The 24,386-nt window shown below is 44.1% G+C and overlaps 1 protein-coding gene across 1 annotated transcript in view; it reads right to left on the minus strand.

The window, feature by feature from the left end:
• The window catches only part of col5a3a (collagen, type V, alpha 3a), a 46,960-nt gene extending 32,036 nt beyond the window's left edge, over nucleotides 1–14,924 (minus strand). The window contains exons 1-4 of the mRNA XM_053444107.1: nucleotides 14,606–14,924; nucleotides 5,787–5,954; nucleotides 5,465–5,678; nucleotides 4,624–4,786 (exon numbers count right to left, since the gene is read on the minus strand). Of these exons, the coding sequence (XP_053300082.1) occupies nucleotides 4,624–4,786; nucleotides 5,465–5,678; nucleotides 5,787–5,954; nucleotides 14,606–14,690 (630 nt within the window). The 5' untranslated portion in view covers nucleotides 14,691–14,924. The remainder of the gene's footprint in view (nucleotides 1–4,623; nucleotides 4,787–5,464; nucleotides 5,679–5,786; nucleotides 5,955–14,605) is intronic.
• Nucleotides 14,925–24,386: the final 9,462 nt, after the last annotated feature.

Genomic DNA, 24,386 nt, shown 5'->3' on the forward strand with positions numbered 1-24,386 from the left:
ACCCAAAGTCTGGATCACAGTACGCAGAACTGTAAACCTATAGAAACAGAATACTCCTTTATGCTACATCAAACACGAAAGCAGTCATTATCCACTTATCTTTTCTTTTTTTTCTTCCTGTTGTGGCACAAAGCCAGAGTCAAGCAAAGGAAAAGATTGCACTCTAAGGTGAGGGAGAACAGGGAGTTAATCCAATCTAATCCAATCTCAATTCAAGATCAAAAGCAACACTTGCATGGAGAAGTTTTCCTGTTTTTCTTGCCTGGCAGGGGCTCTCTGTGGAGTAAAGTGTTGCCCAAAAACCAATGTGTGCTTTGCCACACTCCATCTAGGACGGGGCACAGACATCTGAAGAGGACAAGAGGATCCTGCGTGAGGTCACACGCGGCTCACACCCAGCGACCTCTCGACCTTTCGTACTGAAGCGTAGATTGCATTCGCTCGAGTAAGAAAAACATCTGCTCTGTTTTTCTTAATTAATGAGATCCCTCTAAGTCTTTGTCCTCTCTATCAGAACAAGCCCTAAATCCTGAGGTGCCTGTACGAAGCCGACAAACTAATAATAGTGTCATCTATCTAATAATTCAAGAAGTCTGTCTGATTGATCATGTGTTCTACGTCCTCAGACAACAGGAACCAGTGTTTTCCCAGTAAATAGCACGATTGGATAAAAATCAACACCAGTTCCACTCAAATGCTAGGCTCTGTATCGGCGGTTGTTATATCAAACTCCATCGACTTATCTGGACTTTGGATGCCCCACACAAACATGGATGTGTACTTTCCTCTGAACCACAATGTGTTTCACAAATGTTTCTGACCGCGAGTAGCCAGAACTTTAGCAATACCACAAGCAAAAGAAGTTGACCCGATCCAAACAGGCAAGTTTCGGTCAGGCAACAACAACAAGTATCTCTAAATGTCTCAGACCCAGGACAAACTTAAACTGAATCAAGCTAGGCAGGCAGGACACGTTGGATTTGATGCTCTCCCAGTTAGCCAAATGAGGGTTTCTCCTGCGATTCTGAGGTCGTCTGTCATGTCTTGTGTGAGTCACACATTCATGTGGGGGAAGGAGCAGCTGGAAATTTCCAGCAAACAAACTTTCCTGTACTGTACTTGAATGGCCCATTAAAGCTCCCCATTTACCTAAAGTGCAACAGATTCTCACAACCGAAAACATACGAACGCCACCAGATATAAATCATTACCTGGACTAAACATGACTTAAACAGACCAGAACGGATTTGATGTGTTTCTGTGCTTTGTGTGATAAAGCCATGGGGTTGCAAAGCGTTACAATAAAGAAGCTCTTTAATGATACGCTTGACAAGTCATGGTTTCAACATGCGCCCAAAAGTGAGCCAAAAAGCATTTCTCATTTCCAGCACTAATCGAGACAGAATTTCCTAACAAATAAACACGGGGCTGGATCTTATCGAAGCCGACTGTGTGTTGGAGGCACATGCGCGGGGCACTCGGCAGCCAAGAAGGAGCACAACCAGACTTGTGGACAGTTTGATGTTTGCTTTACTGTGAATGCAAGCAGATTGTTGTGTTTGAATACTAAACTCCTGTAGCCATCCGTAGGCAATCTGGAAGCAATAAAGACATTAGTGGCTTGACCACAGTCCCTGTGCTCCCACGCCGAGCTCCCACGCTGGGAGAACTGGGCCGGAACACTGGCCTCCTCCCCAAGAACCAGGGCCTGGGAACAGGGGCCCAGAGGTCAGCCTAATGTCTCTCTCGTCCCCTGGTACCAACCTAACCCGATGCATACCAGACTGATGCTGATACATACTCGCTGCTATGAATAGATACATGAACACATTGAAATTCATCGCATGTATCAAAGAGAAATCTAAAACAGAAGAATTAATTTGAGTCATTTGACATGATATGTTAGGTCTCTATTCTAGTTTAATTTGAAGGCAAACTTTTCCACATTAAGTGCACGGACTAAAGGATGGAACTGATCAACAGAGAGTCTCAAGGGTCTTACTCAGCACACTCAACACTGTATCATCATTATCGTCATCATAACTCTCCACATACGATGATGTATAAGGGCATGGGAGTGTGTTTGGAGTTTGGCCAAAGAATAAATGTTCTCCATCGCTTCTGAAGAGGGGAATTTATAGATCCCACAAGGAGACACATTTCTTAACTAAAGTGGGATATAAAGGAATCCCGAAACTGAATAGTCTGTCAGTGTCCGACAGACAACATGGGAGTGGCAACTGGGGTTAAGTTAGGGCACAGGGAGGGTAAAATGAATGTGTGGGCTGGGTAGGGGGTTACTTATTCACAAAATAGGTAGGTGTTCACCTGTCAGAGCCAAGGACATCTGGTTTCCACAGGGGAAAGTGGAAAGGGCTGGGGTTTCTGTCTGTGCCGATAGGGCGTGATAACAACCCTCCCACTGCACTTTGTTCAACTTTAACTACAGTATGTTCCCTTCTTTCAGGCTGTGGAATATTCTTGGGACATTGAGGGGAAAGGGTGCAGAGGAGGTTTCATTTCTCTGAACATGCCTTTACACCTTTTATACCTGGATCTATATTCCATTCTCTGTCTTGTCTCAGTGCTGATCAGGCACAGAGCCCCGAGCACATAGCAGTGGAAGGGGCTCGAGCGGATTCAGAGTGGAGCCTCATTGGGAATGACAATGGAGCAGGGGTTGCATATTGTCATGGGAAGCCCGGCGAATGACTTTTGACAACAAAGGTTATGCACTGGAAAAAAAAAAGAAACGAGGCATTGGCATCCCTCCCAGAGTTTGGATGAAATCTTGGTCTCCTGTGTTTTCGCTGCATATTGATATGTGTGTCTACACAGACACCCAGGCTTTAAAGGAATTCAATGATAAAAGTGTTTCGGGTAGAATGCAATTTGGAATGAGCAAAACTAGAATTGTATCTGTCCCCTGCAACTGCTATTGATTTGAAAAAGCTCAATGTTTGCCGCAACAAGAAGCAAGTATTTCTCCTGCAGGAGCTTTGACCATCACGAGATGAGACAGGACCAAACGTGTGTGTTAACCCCCAAATGCACAGATGGACGTTCTGACTTGTATCAACACATCCGCAGCCAACCGATCAAAAAATGTCAAAGAGAAAGTGTCATTTCTCAGCTTTGCCTTGTCAATGAAAGGTGACAAGGTCGAGCATGTCTGGTCATGAACAACAAGCCCCTCCCCCCCACTGCTTGTCCAAAACTTATTTTCCTCTGCACCACTTAATTCCTGCGGCATATTGATTGACAGAAGACCCCCGGTCACCTCATGGCCTGGGGTGTTTCACTAAGTAGCTTTAAAGATAGGGGAGGGAAATTCCACAGCCTCAAATACATTGCACAAATCACATCCCCCCACTTGATTGACAATTTAACGCATACAGGGAACTTGTATTTCCTGTGTATTTTTAAACACATTTCTCCAAAATGAGGCCTTATAATCTATGTTTGGAGCATTTTAGATTTGATAGGAATTAGAATCAAAGTGGATATGAACACGCCTTAACAAGCGGTGCTGCATGGAGAGGTTTTCCAATCTGTCTGATCAAAATACTCATCACTTTACTCAACTGGCCGTGGAAATGTTCAAGTCAGCAGCAGCACAGATAAGATCCACTTAATTTGGTTAAAGGACAAGTCTGTATAGAGACTGGAAAATAATAAGAGGAGGAGGAAAAGTCACAAAAATTTAATCATGGTAAGTAAGACGTCCCCCTATAAAGATCCCGGTCAGGGCTTTGGTCCACTGTTTGCATCTGATGTGGTTAGTTTTGGTTTCATGTTGTAATTTACGGAGACTTTTGTAAGAGATACCTACATCCTGTCGTCATGACCAACATGAGCTGCATCTACCTACACTTGAGATTTGAGATGCGAGCAGTTTGGTTAATGTAATCACTTCAAAATCACATTTTTGAATACAGTGCCTCGAGAAAAAGTTGTAGTTTTCGGTTTGAATGGAAAATTGAATCAACTGATTACTACCAGCAGGACGAACATCCCCATCACAGTACATCAACGGAAGCGAAGACTACTGGCAATCCAGCAAGCCCCTTCCTTTGCTTTTTGTTCCAATGATTAATGCTGCCTTGAACTTCTGCATCAGTCGAAAAGTCCGAACCATCCAGAAAAGGGTTTTTCACAAAGAAAACCACGATTCATTTGATCCTCACCGAGACCATCTCTTCTGGTGGGTCTACGTTTTGGCCCTTTGGTATGAACCATCATCCGAAGCACCATGGTTTGATTCGGACTATACTGGAAACTCAGAAGGTCTGAACCAAACAAGGCAGGTGTGAAAGAACCCTCAAATGAGTCTGCATTACCCGAGGGAAAGTCTGCCATGGTTTCACATACATACGAGATCCACACTTTTACATAATACTCTCCTTTAGATCCATTTGCTTTACTCAACACAGACATGCACAAAAACAAAACGTTGATTAGATCCAGCCACATATGACCACAGAACATGATTAATTAATTGTTATACTAATCAACAGTCCAACTGGACCTGCTGAAATTCAAATGAAACACAGTGAAGAATATCCGATAGCAGACACCTGACTCTGCGTTTTCAGGGGCTCCTGCACTTTGATGATGTCGTACCTCGAATACGCCTTCGTCCAGCAGCCGTGTTCCGAACACAGTGACGCCCTCTGTGCTGACGACAGCATTGTCCCCTCGCAGCAGATCCAGGGTCTCCACCTTCTGGCAGTCCAAGTAGAGGGTCACAGACTTGCCCTGCACGCTGTAGGCTATCCTGTGCCATCTGAGTGAGAAAGACAGAGCAGGGACGTGCAGTTAGGAAAACATAGTTGTGTCTGAATATAAGTCTGCATCAGGGAGTCGTTTCCATCTCTGGTATCCTCCTGTCCACATGCTGAAATGTCCTTGGGCAAAATACAGACCCCCAAATTACCCCCGAAGGTTTGTATCATCAGTGTGTGTGTGTGTGTGTGTGTGTGTGTGTGTGTGTGTGTGTGTGTTAATGGGATGTAGTTTTAAATCCCAATGAGACTTGACACGTTAGACATGTTATATCAGTTACCATTCACCAGCAGAGTCAGTAATGCAAAGAAAGAGCTGTTTCATGCTCGTTGCAAGTGCAGCAAATCAGGATTGGTTTTCAGTCCCAGACTGTGAAGGACTGATTTCCCTAACTCCCCTGATCAGGTCAAATCACTGCAGCAACCACTTCACAACCATCTTACTCCCTTTAAGGTCACTAAAGTCCAAGCACACACTGTGAGCCGTATGAATCAGACTGCAGACGGTAGGCCTGCTTAAATATTGTAAGACACAGGAAAGTTATAAATGCATAGAGCAGCAGAATCTGAACTAGTGACTGCGCACTCCAGATCCAGTGTGTTGTCGAAATCAGCCGAAGGGTCAGATGTTGGATTAATACTGGGTTGAATGTAGATAGAGGCCCTCAAACTATACCCACTTTCCATCGGCGAGGTTGATCTTCTTGAAGATGGGGTACATCTCTGGCGGTGGCTGCCCACGTTGGTCCTCGTAAAGGAAGACGGGTGAACGGCCCACCTCGAGCCCCAGCTGCTGCACCCCTTGGTCATCGTACACCGAGAGCAGGAAGAACTGGGAGCCCTTTGTAGCTCGCACCGTGGCCATCAAGGAGAAGGCCTCAGGGAATTGGGAATCTGGAAGAAAAGTGGAGGCGTTGTAAAGTCAGACAAGAGAGAGCGCAGCAGGGGGGCAGCCATTTTTGTGTTGTATGCGGTCTAGCAGGGAAAGAAAATGTCTACTACCAGGGAAGAGCTGTTTGGTGGGAGCGCTGAGCTGGATCTTTTTGTCTATCTTGTAGGCCAGGTCCGTCTCCTCCATGCCCCTCCTGCTGGTGCACAGACCGGCCTCCAGCGACACCCCCTCCATGTTCTCTGACAGCTCCAGCACTCGCAGAACATCAATGGGATCAGCTGGGAATGGAAACAAAAAGCAAAGAGGAAAGAATTAACCATCTGCACGTGGATAGAGAGCAGATCAGAGAACTGCAGCGTTTCTACTTTTGTGCTCACAGGAAAACCTTTATCGAATAAGATCATATCCTGTTTTCTGTTTGTTCATTTTTCTCGCGTTGTATGAAAAACTGTTGACAGCATGGAGATTGTGGCAGATGGCCACGGCACACTTTTAGTCATCTCAGACTCGCAGTAAAATTCTGCCAGTGTGACAGCACTTGTTTGTCTGGCTCAGTTAAGTGCTGGTTGTTACCGGGCTGAAGAGCAGGGTTTATCGCGGCTCAAAGCGTGCTCTTAAAGCGAGGGAGGCTTCCTGCTTCCTCGGGGTCGGAAGAGACGAGCTCCTCTGAGATGTGGCGGCAGGTGGCCAGACTTCTGTGGGTGTTATTAGAGGACAGTGGTGTAGGGGCCCAGCACATAATCCTGCAGCGGCACACCTGACAGCTGACACCTGCACACTGCTCACCCTGCGCCAGGGATCGGCAGCATGTCTGCATTGCATTTATCACAGTTTCATTACTTTACGGGCAAACATATGCACATTCGCGCTGCAAAGATCCAACTACTTTGTAGGGAACTTTCAAAACTGAGGGTTTTGTCGTTGGATTTGTTCCCCATGCAGCTGACTTTGTTTCAGCTTTTTTCTCAATGTGCATGGAAATATCTGCAAACAAGACAAAAGGATATTTGTATTTTTTAGGGGAAACCAAAATTGAGTTTTTGTTGTAGAGATACATTGTCATTGTCAATTTATGCCCATTTGCAATGAGCACAGCAATTGTTATTGTTAGATGTGACGTTTCTTCCAGTGCCGAGTCTCTTTTCATTACCCCGGGTTTTATTCGCAGTCTGCCGGTCATGTTATTAGATGTTCTGGTGATAAAGCACTGCCAGGAGCATTGGGCAAGATCGGAGCTTTGTGTGCAGCCAGTCTCCCAGCAGCTGCTACAGAGAGCCTGTTTGGAGCAACTCAGCACTTAGCATTCCAGGCATCTGAAATGAGGATCCTAAACCCAAATTACTGTAGCTCTCGCCGCTCATATAGAGCTCGCCTTTTATTCTCCTCGTTAATTAAACATGTGGAGGCAGTTTACCGTCTCCCGCATGTTGACGGCAAACACCATGTAGCATTTTATGGCATTATTCACTTGCATGGCAGAGGCCGTTTGTTCCGAGCAGCTTTGGAGAGCTTGGCCTCTCAGTAACCGAGCATGGCAATGGGGCTGTAAATAGGTTAATCTGTGAATTACAGTCAGGCTCCAACATCGGAAAACATTAGGTGCAGATCTAAAGGTATTTAAGACCTCAGGGCTTGAATTTAGAATTTATAAAGAGCCATAAACAAACAGCGTCAGTTGAATAATTGCAGAGGCTGCCGGGCTTCCAACAACTAAAACCTCCGACTGTGCACAAATGGCACCAATAAAAGTTCACCCACACACACGTTAATTTAAGATAACTATAATAATAACTTTCAAATCTGCCATCATGACAGTGAACTGAAAACTAAATAGGAAAGGATAAGAAATCTCGATTGAGTTTAACAGTCCACTGATCCACACTTAGGATAAGAATAAAGACTCTAACATTGTTTTCGATTATAGTAGGGCTGTACCAGATAAAAAAAAATGGCTCTTGTTGTGCACTTTGTTCTACTATTTATTTCATTGGGCTGCAAATTTATCTTTTTCATCATCTGGTTGGCACCTTTCCACATGGCACAGCTGCGGGCGGGAGATGTGCAAGCAGGTAACAGGAACAAACGGGGAGGAGAGGGAACGTGACACAGGAGAAGGGCTCTGACCGGCCTAGACAAAGAGGAGGGGCTGCTTCTGTCTCACGGTCGTGGTTTAAGTCTGACAAAGACAGAGCTGTACTTCGTTATGCTCACTGTTATAATATTGCACAGGCCTGTTGTACCTTGTGTCTGCACGAAAGATCAAGAATGATTCATGCTCAATGTAACATGGCTAATGACCCCGTTTCACAAGTGTATTATTTTCAAGAGTCTCTTTTCGTTCCTTGGGGCTAATGAATGAAAATAATTTGACAGTGCTGGTACACTTGGTCAATAATGGGAAGTGGGTTGCAACAAACACACCTTCATGACATTTACTTAACTTGAGAGCTGCATCATTGAATGCCCCCATCAGGCTCCCCCTTCAAAAGCAGAACAGACAAAGACACGTCGGGCCTGTCTTTTGAGAGTTTACTTTGCATTTCACATCATGTCTGGGTCCTAATCCTTAAATTTTGTATTTAATTGAATTGGTGGGAGCGTCTCGGCCTTTATCTGATCCTATGTGAGCTCATAGTGTCTTTGTTGTGGCCTCATTTCGATTCCCAACTGATATCACTCAAACTCAATTTCCTTTGGGTTAGAAAAAGTTCTATCCCAAAGCTCTCTCTCTCTCTCCCTCGCTCCATCGATCTACTGTATCTACCTTGTTCTTGCTCTATCCCTCATACTCATGCACAATGAGGAAGGCAGGTCACAGCGCAATTATGTTTGGAACCGTCTGAATATCTTTTTCTAAATTAAAGCAACATTGGTCTAATTACACATGATTCTTGGGTTTCTGTCAACCCATCCAGAGCAGCACCTGACAAAATTGCCCTTAAAAAAAAAGAACACAATTAACTGTTCAATTTCATTGCTTAATAGTAACTAATCCAGAGATCTACATAAAATCTAGGGTTAGTGCTTCTGCCTGAGCCACCACTTGTTTTAAAGATAATTGTGAACATAGTGCAGATTTGTCCTCGCAGGAGACTTTCGACCTCTGACACTTTCAAGACAACAGAAATCAGAGTCAAAATGTGCAACAATGGCCCCTGGGAGAAAATGCAGCAGAAGATTCTCCCAAAAAAAGAAACAGCTTTCACAATAATCTGTCAGTTAAACGTGCAGGGAAAGAACAGGAATGCCACACCCAAGTGTGTAAAATAAACTGTTGAGGGATATGTTTGGCAAGTCGATTCACAGAAATGTGGAAAAACCCTGTACTGGACCTAAAAAAGGTTTGCAACCCTCATAGCTTCTGCAGCATAACAAACTACTTGAAAACAAGAATGACCCAAATAAAATGCAAACAACTTTCCGTGGAATATCCCCTTTAGGACAAAACACCCCCGTTTCCAGCGTCAAGAGGACTACCCCGGGCTAGTGGCAGGTTGCCATGTGCAGTCCGGATCAATGCAGCATTCAATAAAATAAAGTCATCTATTCCCTGCTTTGGATTAATTTATCTCACCTTGAGTTGTGCCAGTTCTTGCAGTTTCTTTACCTAACCTGCAGCACTGACTGTTTGAGCAGGCTTTGCTTGCATTTCATTAGGCTCCATGGTGTCCTCACCTCACCTCTAAATTATGATACAGCTGAGGAAACTTTGGAAAGACAAGATGGGTTTGGGAATCAATAGAACAAATGGTCGAAATAGCATCGTACAATCTCCAAGAACTGATTTTCCCGATCTTTCGCCAAAATGTCAAAGTGGAGCAATTTTACAGACATCCAGCAATTTTTGGAGGACAGTTGTAGCTAATTCAAACTGAACAGCATTTGATCACTGTGCAGATACATAATAACACACAAAACACATGCACATTCTCGATGGATGACATTTCTTAAATGTTCTTTCTCTTGTTCCTGTGCTCTTCCCTGTGAGACATCCACATCTGCCCGGCAACAATGTTGTAGTGTCCACAGTTTCCCTGACAATGGAGAGCAGAGCTCACCGCCGCACAGATCTCGCTCTGTGCCCTGGAAATGCCACCACACAGTCTGCATCTGTGGATGTTCCCCGGCTGGGTGACACTTGACACAGTCTCTCCATGCCCTGCGGGTATACAGCTCAGCACCACATCAGTCATACATGCGCATAATGTGTTCTTTCCACACCAAATGTCCGTGAAGACATTGTGTATGACTCACACCACCTACACTCCCAGCTCAGCCTGAAAGTACCCCTCGCACGCACACACACACACACACACACACACACACTGACACTCACATACACAATACTACACTGTCTAAAACTATTGCGCCTGGGAACAGGGGAATTTTAACAAAAAGTGAGGCCAAAATGAATCTGGGCAATGAGAATTTCCCATGATATCTTAGACAACGCCTGAGATGAGTGGAAGAAAATAACTGGTGTTTAAAATTTCTGTTTGGACGTATGCATTAATCTTCTAATCTAGAAATGTACGGATGTATATTTTTGCTGTTAAAATTTCTTTCTTCGGGAAATATTTAAATAGTGACGAGCCGGAGAACAGATGGTGATTAATTATTAAAGATGGAAATGAAATTCGGCGACAGATCCAGCGGAAGTGATCGAATGAACACTTTTTCTCCCAGGCTCCTCGAAGAATAGCCTTAATCTAATTAGCAGTGGGGGTGACCTTTAGTCTGGGTCACCGCTGTGTGTGGGATGGAAACACTATGAGGCGAGGAGAGATAATACACCCTCTGAAGAGATGAGGGTTTGCCAACTCGGTTTATATGTAGCCCCATTATATAACCTGCAGGGGGGGGACGCCACTTTGAACTTGAGCCCTTGTCACAATTTCTCTCTCTATTATCACTTGTTAACAAAGGTTATTAAAGCAAACAAGTAAACATATAAACAAAAACAAAACAAAAAATTAATCCATTGCATCATTGAGACTGAGGTATTTGTGGGGCTGGGAGAATGGGAACTAGGAGGCAGCGATGTTTATCTCCCTGACTGTGCCTTGTGGTGAAGTCTGCTTCCACTCAGAGCTGAGGAGCAAGTCAAGTCAGCGGCTGTGCAGATGATTGCTGGGAATGTTTCATAACCTATTCTGAGTGGTTTTCTGAGAGGTTATGGGTTATAAAGTCATCAATATCGTTGGGACACAGTGATGATGAAAGCAATCCAATGCTCCCACAGATAAGTATAACCGTTAAGCATGTAGCCTGCAATACCAAATGATTCATATTCATATGGTCGTGCTCTCAGGCCTGTTTGGCACGAGAAGATCCAAGATAACCAACGACGATATAGACAAAATGATTTGGAAATAAAAGGGCAGTACAGTTTTAATTCTGAACTGCACAGAGAGGGCGGAGGAGAGGGTTGGGCCTGATCTGACCCCAAACAGGAAATATTCAAGATGCCAACAACACAGCGGAAAACCATCCTGTAGGAGCATTCATAGCACTGTCATTGGATCTGAACAAGTGACGTGGTGGAACAGAGCACAACACGTGTTGGCCATGTTTTCCCTCTTCTTATTACTACAACATGCATGCTCTATAAATAAGATTGAGAATATCCTACAGACACACCGAGCAGTTGACACAATGTGCAAACACTTGGCGACAATGGAGAGAGGAAAAAATAAATCCTCGATTCGGGTGGAATGCGGCTACACGATTCCTTCCAATTCACACCAGCACCACATTCTTCAATTCTTCTGTGCTCATGTTTGTTCACAGCAGGCATGACGGACAGGCCAAAAAGCTGCTCGGCCCATGGAGAAAACACCTGGCCCTCAAGGCCTCTAAACTGGGCAGGCGCTACACACACAAACACACACATTTTCTCCTTCTATACTTACGAGGACGTGCAGAAATCCTGCTTCCTAACCGTAATCTCCACATGCATGCCTCACAGTGGCCATTAACCTTGCCTGACCCAATTTTTCCTAATCACTAAACTCCCCTTGAAGAGGTGGAGGAGGTTGTGCAATGTCCCCGACGCTGGGGGATACTGTCTCATCCCTTCGTCCTTTGGAGGATACCAGCTCCACGTACACATGGGACACGCCACCACAGCATACACAAACACAGGTGCACGGATGCAGTTTTCGTAAGCACATGCGCGTTTTCCCCCCTCTGGCATGCAGGATTACACAAATAGAACAATGCCAGCGTCCACATGACCGATCCCATTCACGTTTCAACCCAAAGCCACCACTTACTCTCTGAGATATCATAACACTAAAGCAGCTATTATGGAATATTAACACAAGAGCGGCCCAAAATCAAACACCACATATCACACACAAGCGCCATGCAAAGCTAATTTATACAAGCAGGGACATATTGGTGGGCTTCGTTTCTCTCTCACACCGGTTCAGTGAAATAGAAATATGAGCGGGGTCATGAAGGGCCAGCCAAAATTGCTTTGCTATAGGAACGCAGGATAATGTGACCTCCCCCGAGGTGTGAATAAGATGGACAAGTGTGATAAAACTTAAGTGAAGCTCATAAACTGGGATAAAGAGGCATATGACATATAGGAGGACATGCAAAGAAGCCAGCCCCTCTGATGTCGGCTCATTGCCATTCTACAGGAGGCATCTCCAGCTCGTCCCTCAGATGGCTGCTTGGAGCATCCAGCGATCAGAAGCGCCGAGCCATAGAAGCCCGAGGGCAAGGGAGTGAGCCAGTTTCTGGTTGCCAGATGTGTGCTGAATACTATAGATTGCTGTTCAGGCCCCTTGAAGTGTTTAAGCATAATTTTTACATATTAAAGACTTGGGGGAATTCCAAACAGTTTGCCTCGTCAAAACGTCTGACAAGCGGTTTGATGTGACACTTGCAGCATCAGCAGCCGGGGACAGACTTGAGGCTCGTCTGATGTTTAACGTTTTCCATCAGAAAAACACAAAACTCACAGAACAGAGGAAGCCTCTGGAGCTGTAACGGGCATTAAACTCCCGTCTATTTCCCCTGCTCAATTCAGCTGCCTTTTTTCATTTGCCACTAATTTGTTGCAGGATCAAAAGCGAGCGAGGCGTGCCGTCCTCCTTGGGGAGTCTGGTGCAGGATTGGCAAGGAAGCTGGATCAAACGGGACACAGTCAGGGGGCTGTATGCACGATTTCTCCTCTGTCATAGAACCAGTGAAGGATTAAGGCACAAGCAGGAGGAGGGAGATGATCTCAATGAAGAGATCGGGCATTTAATGTAAAAACAAACACTCCTTATTCCCCGACTTTGAATTGAACAGAAGAAAAGCAAAGAAAGAAAAAGAAAAGCGAACACAAATGTGTTGAGGCAAAAGAACAGAGGATTCTAAATGAATCTTACTGTGGACGTGGGCAAGAATGTCTCACTTCCTGTCAGCAAACATGACTACAAAGTGTTCTCACATCTCTCTCAAACACACACAGAAAGCATATGGGAAAACATTCTTTCACTGTAATACACACACACACACACACACACACACATGCACAAAAATAGTCAGACTCAGAGGCCCAAACACATTATCAGCCACATACAGATGTCTGCCATATCAACACCACCACATGTCCCATGCAATTTTAAATCATCCCAGCCCCACACTTCACAGGCCGTCATTAGAGAGCACTGGACACCACAGCAGCCGTCTGCGCCACTTGAATATATGTGTCTCACTTCCTCCAGCCTGATGGTTTTCAACAGCTCCCGCCAGTCGTGAAGTGGGTGCACGTGGGTGTAGTTGCGAATGAAAATGGGACATCTTAACCACTTCTGGTGACCGGGGGGTAAAACGGGCAAGACACGCCGCTCCATCAGGGAGAATCTAAACTGCTGCACCTGCAGGGAAATAGTCTGGGGCCGGTGGGAGACACTCAGGACATGGCCACAGGGCATGGAGGCCTGAGTGGGCGACAGATAGCATTTGATGCCAAATGACATATGCAAGCTGAGTATCGAGGGAACGGTTGAACTTTCAGAAAAAGCCTGGAAGAGCAGCGAATGTGGAAACATGCAGGATACTGTGACTGATAGTTGAGGACAGATAATTGATAAATGTGTCACTTCTGTCCCAAACGCACACTAAAGAATGACCCGGAGCTTGCAACAAAGCATGCGAAATATTTCAGTGTACCAGAATAATCATAACTAAGCACCTTCACTCAAAAGGCCTGTGTGTGCAGAGGGCACATTAAACAGATCCATGACAGGAATTTTAATCTACTCAGTTCCCTCAGTGTTTGGCCGCTTCGCCTCTTTCTCAAGCCAACGCTAAACCTCTTCACAGTAAACCGACGCCGGTCACAAGCAAACTCGAAACATGACATCATACATCTCCTGAGGTGGCCGCGAGTCTCCCTGCACACCTGACCCCTGCACCGAGACAGCCACGTCCAACCACTGCACATGTTTTATTCCAAAAAATGTGCCTTCTGTGCAATTACACAAATAATCGATATGCATGCATGTTTGAGGAAATGTGCTGATACATGAGTGCAAATCGTCTGCAAACCTTTGACACTTTTTGGACAACTTCTAAAAGACAGTTTGAGCCCGAGGTGGCTGGTTTCAGCCGCAGCCTGGAGCGACTCTGTGGGGCCAGTTCAGGCTCCAGCAGCATCCCCTCCACATCCACATTGTGAGCCATCCACACACACACACACAGGAACGCACACAAGCACACACCACGATCCACAGTGAAGCATGAAAGACAGAGTATAGGTATTTTTTTTGTTCTAATAACTTCATATGCTCGGGGGCCAAGTGATTCGGAGCGTCTGAACAAACTGTATAAACCTCAGGGAAAGAGTGTTACAGAATTCACTGCAGGGACTTAATGTAACATAATTAAAGTTATTTCACTACAGTTTTTCATCGGGATACTTTACCAGCTTGTGTCGTGGTGACATGGAGCAGGATGAAAACAAATAGCGATATTCTCCTGCGCGACCTGGTCCTTATTAAATGTTCCATCCTTGCACGCGCAGACCCCCCCTCCTCTGCTCTGCCTCCGCAAACACAAAGTTCTACCCAGCACAAGCTCTATCTGCGGGAACTATACGCTGCCATATGCGCAGAGGGAAAAACGGAGTGAAGCCAGTCTGTAGTTCCACTCGCTTGGTTGTTGGAGAAGTTTTTTGTTGTTGTGGTGGCTCCTCTCAGTATCGCTCTGTCCCCTCTCATTCAATTTCTCCCTCTCACCATCACTCCCTCCCTCTTCTCTCCACCTCCTCCGCCTCTCCCCTCCCATATGACGGCGTCCCGGGACGCATGGATGAGCGCGCAGAAGTCTCCGTCATAAATCAACTTTTATTACGCGCGTTAATTTGTTAGGTCTCCCTGCGTGGGAATGGTCATTACGCGCTGAAGTGGTGCGCGCACAGGGCGCACTGTTACCTGTTTGTCACTCTCTCCTGGTTTTTGCAGATGGAGCCAGTGGAGGCGACTTTATTATCTACAGAGTAACACAGTGGTTCAGTTCGATGCAGGGTGTTTACTGCACGATCATAACTTTCCTTTTCTCGCGGCACTTTACATAGTAACCTTACAAATTAAAGAGAAATCCAACAGTTCCCACAACATGGAAGTTCATTGGCGACTGTGCAGAGAAAAAACTCTCTAACTGGAAATTTACCTCTGGCTGAACCAGACTCGGACATCTGCCTTGACCGGTTGGCCTATGATGATGATGATGATGATGATGATGAAGATGCAAAACATGCCACATATCTCTGCACTCGATTCAGAGCATTTGACCCTTGACTCCATGTTCATTTTTAACCTGACAGTGAAAAAAGAGGTTTGACTCAATCACGCAGAGCTGGATGAAGGTATCCGAGCTTGGAACTTCACAGCAGCAGCCAAGCCAACATACTTCAGGATCACCTCTGACCGGTTCGATGAGTGAGGGTTTTTCTTTTTGCCGACCAGGGCAGGTCTGGAGTCTAATGTCAAACTGGCATTTGCAGCAGTGTTTCTGTGATACTTGTTCAGGCTGGACCTGCCGCTGGAGGCTGAGTCTTCCCAGGTTAGAGGTCGCTGACTGCTGACTGCGCAGGGCTGCCCTGCCCAAAGTTCAGAGGCGGATACACCTGGCTAAAAAACATCATTTAAAACAGCAACATTTAATTAATAATAAATCAACTTCAATTTGAGTGTGCACCCCCCTTCTAAAGGTCTTTGTTGTCTGGCAAACCACCAGACAATAAAAATATATGAGTGTTTTCACAAAAGAGACATATATTGATCTCCTCATCAAAATATGTATAAAAAATACATTTTAGAGTGCTTCTCCATTTTGAAACAAACATTGTCTAGCACAAGGGCTTAGGTTTGGTTTTGTACATTGGTTTTGTCAGATTCGCTATGTGTGCACCAAATGTGCTCATAATTTACAAATCTCAGCTGAGATTCTGGAGATCTATCCTTCCCTCATTTTGTGTATTTAGGTGACACCTCTCCAGAGTTTTATGGATGTGCCACAGCAATGCTTAAACTTTCTGTAAGGTTTGCCAAAAATACGTTATTCTGGGGTTCATTTTGCTTTCAGCTCCTGAACTTAAAGAAAGACCTTTTACTATTGGGCATCAAAGCTCAGGCTGCTGCTGACTATGCCTGACATCATATCTCTAGTCTGGAGTTAATTTTCTTTAATAAGACTGTTTATGTCTTATTGACCCACTAAGAACCCTGCTCTTGATCCACTCATGAAAAGGAATGGAGGCATTAAATAAAAATATAGTGTAATTTCTTAATCTAATTTAAGATAGCATAAATGTTTGGATTGATAACATAATGATCTTACTACAATCACAAATAGAAACACTGAAATTTACCCCATGAAAATCTACTGAGCGTTTCTTTCTGGGAACACTCTTTGACGTTTTAAATTCTGTGACATCTTAAACCTTTAAACTATGAATATTGAGCGTTTACGAGCATTTGATCGCCTGTGAAGGCTGAATCTAATCCTGCCAGTAGCCTAACAGATTCTGAGAAGACTTTGGTATTCAGTTCAAACATGCTCTAAGACAGGACTTGTGAAGACTTTGTCTAATTGGAAAATTACCAAAGATAAGGTTTGTGGAGTCCAAGTTACAACAGGCCTTTGGAAGTGAGAGCTGGAACCAAATGTCTCAAGCTAGAATTGTCTCAACCCGAACGAGGAAGGAGAAAAACATTCATTTAAAGGTCACAGTGCTCTCTCTTTTTGTATCCAGAGATGCTGCTCCATGTTCTTTTTGGCCCAACCCGACTCCGCACCACAAAATATTAGACACTAACCACCACTGATCCACAGAGAGTTGCAATGTGAATCCCCAACATCTGCTGATGCTTCTTCACAGTAAAAAAAACAGTGTCAAAAGTTTGGGGTCGACAACATGAAAAGAAAAATCTCCTTTCAAATTCATCAAAAATAAAAAGCTCTCGAATGACAAAAGATACATTATCTGAGCCTCAAAAGCAGTGATCGCTGGGAGACTGATAGAAAGGCCCAGAGAAAGGGAGATAAACAGGGGTTCAACAGAAACGTCCAGATAACTGGACAGATTGAGGTTGATCTGGTAGGTAAACAATGGACCCCCTGACCTCCCACCATCTCCCTCCTCAGTACCAGCTTAGCCTGCCTGAGTCAGGGCCACATTCCTTGCAGCTTTTAGCAGATAGTTGCTAAGAGTCCAGTGGGTAGTCTGAGCTCTGGGTGAGAAATAGTTCCAGAGCGTGTGCTGTGTACCTTTGTCCAACTGCAGGACCTGTACAATGTACTATAGTTCTTTAAAACACACAATGAACTAGAACTGGCACTGAGTAGAGCACATACCTCTACCAAGGCCCAAAGAAAACCACATTTAGATTTTCAATTGATTTATTCTGTTTTACGCACACTCTCCTAAACATGCCAGATTTCATTATTCTTGTGAAATAAAGGTCAATGTTCAAAAATGACATATCTCGCAATTTTAAAGAGAGTGATAACAAATATCCCTATATTCCTTGATCCGGATCAGCACCAAAATGGAATGGGGTTCTCCCTGAGCCACACTGCATCCCTCCTGTGTTGTTTGTGTAATCCTGCTAACTAACAAATACACAAACGCAGATGAAAACTTTAGAGAAATCACGTTTCTAATGAACTACTAGGTTTTTTTTTAATGAAGAAATAGACTCCTTTGGTTTTCCACATGACTGACACCAGACAGTCATTGATTGAGCCCGAGACCCGGCGCATACATTTCCATTACTGCACATGACGTGAGTGTGAGGTGCAGGCAGATTCCAATTAAAATCCAAGTCGATCCATTTGTCTCACGCCAGGTATTTGTCTGCTTCCATTAACCAGGAGGGTTTCATAAATTAGGCTGATAATGATTAATGTAAGGAAAATAGATGACCCCTTGTTGTTCAGGTTGGTGTAAACACATCGTTGCTGCCAAAAAGTGCAACACATACATACGGATACGTGGTTAGAAACCAACCACAGGTGGAGTTTGGCAGGAGATGAATTATTACAAACTTTGTTGAAGGAAACGTTTTTGAAAGTGTTTCCGTTTCCTCTATTTTTGTTTTAGTCTCTTGCATCTTTTAGTTATTCTCAAATTCCTCAATCTCAATGACAGTATGGGAGTTTGGTCTTACAAATAGGAAGTATCTTTCTCCCTCTGCAGGTCGTTCTGTGCTTATAAATGCTGGGGGGACTTTTCTTGTCTTTGCGTCCCTGACAGAGAGCGACATGTGAAGTGAACATGTCATCACCTTATTTTAGGCCATGGCGAGTCGCTGTGAAACCCGTATTAATCCTCAGGAGGCGCTGATAAGCGTTTAGGATTAGAGTCCCTGAGATGGGCTTTCCATTGAATCTGCCTCCGGTCTGCTCCTTGTGACTGAAACATGCCAGGACAGGATAACAGGCTGACTGCGAGGGAGAAATTTGCATTTAGAGTTTCAGGAGGAAGAGGATAGTGACTCTTCCAGCCTGCCAAAAAGTTGATTGATGAACATTTAAAAGGAAAAAATGGCTTTGTTCTCTGCTGCCTTTGTGAAATAACCACCACACAATGTCATTCGGTTGGATATTATATGATAAACTTTGTTATTACTTTCTGTCATTGAGATATAATGATAAAATGAGGTTTGTGTATCTGAGGTTGGGGTTTGTGTGTGGTGGAGTCTGACAACCAATCTGTTATCACTTCATTTTCATTTTATATCAGAATTATCACTGAACCTCAGATTTCAAATAAACAAGTACAGATTTTTTTTCTCTCCAATGTTTGTCTGCAATGCATGTCACAGTGGTCTCAGCGCTAATGGGGGGGAAATAAAATGCATGATGGTGTAAAAATGCGGCAAGAAAACGAGAACAATTGCCCATTTTTTGCATATTCCAGTAAAACCCCTGATCTGTGACAGCTCCTCAGGAGAAATGGAACTGTGCCACCCGCTGACTGCTGGTGATGGTATATAAATCATACAGCATGTGTTCTTACGTAAGAGCTCTCCCCAAACCACACCATCAGATGAAAAACCAGCCTACTACTGGAATTCTGGGCATACCTGTTCCATGAGTGCGGAGTGTGCACATTAGATGGAGTACAGTTGCTTGGTATTTCATCATTGCACTGCATGAATCTTATCCCAGTAGTTTTTAAACTTTCTTTCTGCCGCCCGATCAAAGATGAAAATCGGGCAAACACCTCCCTGTTTTATCAGAAAGCTACTGAGGGATCCCAGCAGAACTTTAGAGAAATACAGGTCAGCACAATTGCAGCAGTACACTCCTCATTGTCTATCGTCCTGACATAAATCAAATTCGTTCACTCAATATATTTCCCCTGCTCGTCAGTTTCGTAACCACTGCCTCAACCTGTTTCGGTGTTCTGGGGGGAGACGAGCTTTATACTTCAGTTTTGCTGAAAGGAGCCAGATCCCTATCGGAGCTGAACGTGTGCAGGGATTGGATGCCGAGCTTCACTATCAGACATATTCCTTCACACAGCCAGTTGTAATTAAGTGGCTAAACCAGAAATGGGAGCCGCCACAGGAAGGCATACAGAAATGTTCCCTTTTCCACTGGGCCGGTGAGTGTGGGGGGGGGGGGGGGGGGAACTGCCAGTCTGGTGATAATTATAATCATTAGAGATGACGGGAGACTAAGCTAATTAACATCTAAGGCCCATGTCTGTTAAAGGGAGTGCTCAAACAAATAGACTAAATAAACCCAACCGGCGGCCACACTCGAGCGCTACCCTGCCGTGCAGCCTCCTTCACTGTTGGTTTACAGCACGAGGCAGCAGGATTGTGTTTTGTTCTCCAAATGGCAAGGCAATGCGGTTGATAAGTGGTATTTGCGGGGGGGGGGGGGGGGGGGGGGGGGGGGGGGGGTCACTTAACGGGTAAATCAGGTGAACTAAAAGGCTGACTCCAAATTTGACTCTTTAGACTTCAAAACACGCGTGGAAGCCATTTAAGATGTAATGCAGCAGTGATAGAAAATAGTTAAAGTGTGTTTGACGGTTACCGTTATAGAGCACATGACAACTTTGAGAGTATAGGTGAAGGATTTGGTCAGAGAGGAGTTCTGCAGCAGGGTGCCACAGGGCCAGAGTCTGTGTGGGTGCTTTGTTTGCTCGGATGAAGCTGGCACGACGCGGCCGTCTCTGTGCTGTCTGTCTTCACTGCCCTTTGAATAACCTGCAACTTCTTTAGGTTTCATGAAGAAATCTAGTGCCACAAAAGTCTTTGCCTCCAAACTACAATCTGAATGCCTCTGTCTGACTGACTGATGCTCTTCAACGGACATGCGCCTGAGAATGTATGAATGACAAGCTGTCACTTTATGCATGTTTCTAATAATGCTGTTCACTGGTTAACCACTGCCCTCACAGCTCTCTCTATGGAGTGTTTCATTATGTGTGGTCTGCAGCTACGGCAATCATTTTTCACTCCTCTCTTTTGGTGCGGCTCGCGGGCCACTCTTGTAGCACTTTCTCTCAATTAACAGTGTTCTCTCTCTCTCTCTCTCTCTCTCTCTCTCTCTCTCTCTCTCTCTCTCTCTCTCTCTCTCTCTTTCTTTCTCTCTGTGTGCGCTGCAGAGCCACTAAAACCCTCTCCCAGCTCACTGCTTTCTGAGTCCCTGTGCCCATTCTCTCTCTGCTTTTAAGTCTCCCAGCCGCCCACCGACCCCCGGCTCCCCTATCCCTCTGTCCCTTTCTTCGCCTCCATTCTCATGAAGTTTACATTCCACACCTCCTCTGCAGACTACACACAAAAGAGCAGAAAGCGTCACTCTTGACCTGCGGCAAACATTCCAGTCTCTCTCCGCCAGAGTCCCTCGTCCCTCCAGTAGCATCAGCCACTCTGGATTACTACTGCATGAAGAGGGCACTAACTGGAGCATTACAACAAGTGGATGATATATGCAGGGGAATATAGCATGTGTACATTTTTTGTAGTTTGAATTAATAAAAACAAAAAATGCTAATATATACACTATAATAAATGACTAATACTTAATTGAATCTCTATCTAATCACACCATCCATCTTTAATTCAGATGACTCAGAACAGACACTGACTTCAGCTGGACAAGCAGACCAGGACCATCTGCTCGTGCATCTTTAAAGTCAGGACACAGGAAATTGACTATTATGCTATAAAAGTGGGTTTAGAGGGGTTGGGGGTGTCATTTTCTATTATTTTGACATTTATAAAGAGCTTAGAGATGAATTGGGCCCAGGGCACATCAGCTGGAGAATTCTCAGAGATTTCAAAGAGAACAGGCAAAATGTTTTAGGCGGATGCTGAAAATGGTTTTCTATTGGGAGGATTGGGTGAGGGAACGAAGCGGAGAGAGATTGAGGTGAAAAAGAGGGGTGTTTACAACAGGGGTTTTAAAAGCGGAGAAAGCACGTGGCATGAAAATAAACATGCATGGGCTTGTATTTTCCTTTTCTCTTTGTCTCTGTCCTCACTTTATTCTTGTGTCTCAGTTCCCCAAAACCTCTGAAATTCCACAGCAATGGCTCGGAGGCGCGTAGACGTCTCTGGCCATACCCAGCACACCTCCACGCATCCGTCCACACCTGCATGTCCACTTTCTCTGGAGACACAGGGGGGAAAGCATGCAAGGAACGCCCCTCATCACTTACCCCTCCGATTTACACCAGCCCATTTAGCACCGTATCCACCGGTGGACTGACCATCTGGACTTTCAGCAGATTTCCTGCTGGATCATAATTGGGTTGATGTAAGTTTATGCTCTCTTGATTTGTGTCACAATTTATAATTAGGGGCCAAATAAGTTAAATTAATAGTGACTTCAAACACAGGACTTGGTTGCAAAATGGCCAAAGGGTTTTTCCTCCCTCTCTGGCTGCTGGCTAAGGGTTGGTGGGCTGCTCTGGGTCAAAGGCTCAAGGCCCTTTCTTTTCATTCTCGGTCCCTGACCATGACCTCAGTGACTCTGACCTCCAACAGAAATGCACATTAGTGGAAATCTAAAAATGTGAACAAATTCACTGTGGAGTCTCACGAATTGGGAACAGACTTAAAGGCCTTCCTTTCCTTTTTTGGTGCTTTTGATCGTAGTTATCTATTCCGCCTTAGAGTGTCAGCCAAACATAAATATACCGACTCAGATGTCACCGCAGTGCAAGTTTTGCAGGCTGTCGGTGTTAATGCAAATCATCCTTTTGTTATCTCATTGTTAACTTCTGCTCTCCAGTGAGGGAAATGGGTCATGATTTAGAGATTCAAAATTCTGTTCTAAATAAGCAGACTTCGGCTTCGCGAGGCAGCAAGACAAAACTGGGTCTGAACTCAGTGTTTCCTCTGTTGTCAGCGTAATGCACAGTTTATCACAAGCAGAGGTAATTGGAAGTCTATGAAATAGATTTCTTTCATTGTGTTTCCTCATATGCTGAGATACAAATGGATCATATGCTTGAGGGTGAGTTTTGGCCTGGCTTGGTGACTGGCTGCCAAGATAAGTCTTCCCTATATGACAGAATCTCTCCTTTCAAAGTTGTGTTGGGAATGACAAACTGCTCCGTCCTAAAATCCCCTCAGTTTACCTTTAACTGCCTAGAAACGTACAGACAGTTTTCTCCAACTCTTCTTCTGCTGATCTGGGAGTGAGATTCAGTGTCCTCTGCTCTCACCTTTCCTCCTGTCCCTTCCATGCCGTGTGTTTGATGCTCTACACTGAGTTAAAATGGGAACAGAGTTACAGGAGTTACCCAAACCGGAGGATTAATACATGTCATCATTGTGTGCTTGTGTTCACAGCTTTGTTTAAAAGTGCAGAAACGGTTTTGTGTCATTAAATAATCAAGCCTTGGCCACATGTATAATTATTATCTTTGTCATAAAAAAGTATTGTGTCTCATCCACCTGAGCTAATCATTCCACCATGTAGGGATCACATTAAATTCATCATACACTGTGTTTTAAAGAATTAAGAATTAATAAATTGTCCTTAATACATAGGATCCAAAATGAAGGGGATCAAAAATCTAATCACAAAATGTTCTTAATCGGGTGAACCAGCATTTGTGTTTGAAATGTCCCTTTTGTAAAGGTGACAGGGCATTTGACGTGGAGCCATGTCCTCGGTTAAAGTGAGGTAAAAGAGAGGAGGATATCAATGTCCTATTTCTTTCAACACATCATTCAGTTAATAATCACTCCAGACTGCTCTTTGGGCCGTGCACTCATCCCTGGTTTTAGAGCCAGTGATAAACGTTAACTTGCTGTTGCTCTTCTGAACCTTTTAGTTCACACTGGGTTGCTTCACATTTACCAACAAGTCCAAACACGCCACTCTTGCACTATGGCCTTTAATGAAAGAAAAAGAAACAAGTCGGATTCCAGATCTTATCTCTCAGGCACTTTGACCTCTTACAACATCCGTCAAGGACAGGGTCCACTACTCATCATAACAGCTGACGGACTCCAACACAGCTGATAAGCTCATACCACAGTTCTTATATCCCTCTACATGTGTTTCACTGATGTAATTAGTAATATTTAGTTGATGAAGTATTATCCTCTGAAGAATCCTGAGTGGTTTTTAAGTGTGTGGCACTCTTTCTTTACCACCAGATGGCAGTACAATGCAGCGTATTAAGTTACTATAAACATCACCTCCCAAAATAAAGGTTAGAGGAGACTTATAAATAAATCTGGAGAGAGAGATGGTTTACAGTCTGGACAACATAGAGCAATAGAGAGTTAATTAGAATGATGGTGAATAATAATAATAACAGTTTAGATCTCGTGTAAAATGTTCGTGTTAAAAAGTAGTCAGAGAATTAAAGGTGATTTAATTATTAATTGTTCACTAATAGTAAAATAAATTAAAAGGTACCCTACCATTATTAATATATCATAAAACTATAAGTCATGTTATTATTACTATTATTAACAATCTAACAATTATCATCATCATCATCATTCTCATTTAAAATCTTGTGTTAATCAATCAGATAATCAAATGAGATTTTATTCTAAAATGTAGAAAACCATAAATGACATTTTATAAAGCTATAAGTCATATTATCATTAATAAAATATGAATGATCTACTACTGGAGTGAGCCGGAAATGACACCTGACAAATGAGTGAGTGATTGCTGTCTTTACTCTTGATATTTGTTGTTGTGTGGGGGGG

Source organism: Pleuronectes platessa, chromosome 16, assembly GCF_947347685.1.
Source record: "Pleuronectes platessa chromosome 16, fPlePla1.1, whole genome shotgun sequence".
In the NCBI taxonomy this organism is placed as follows: Eukaryota; Metazoa; Chordata; class Actinopteri; order Pleuronectiformes; family Pleuronectidae; genus Pleuronectes; species Pleuronectes platessa.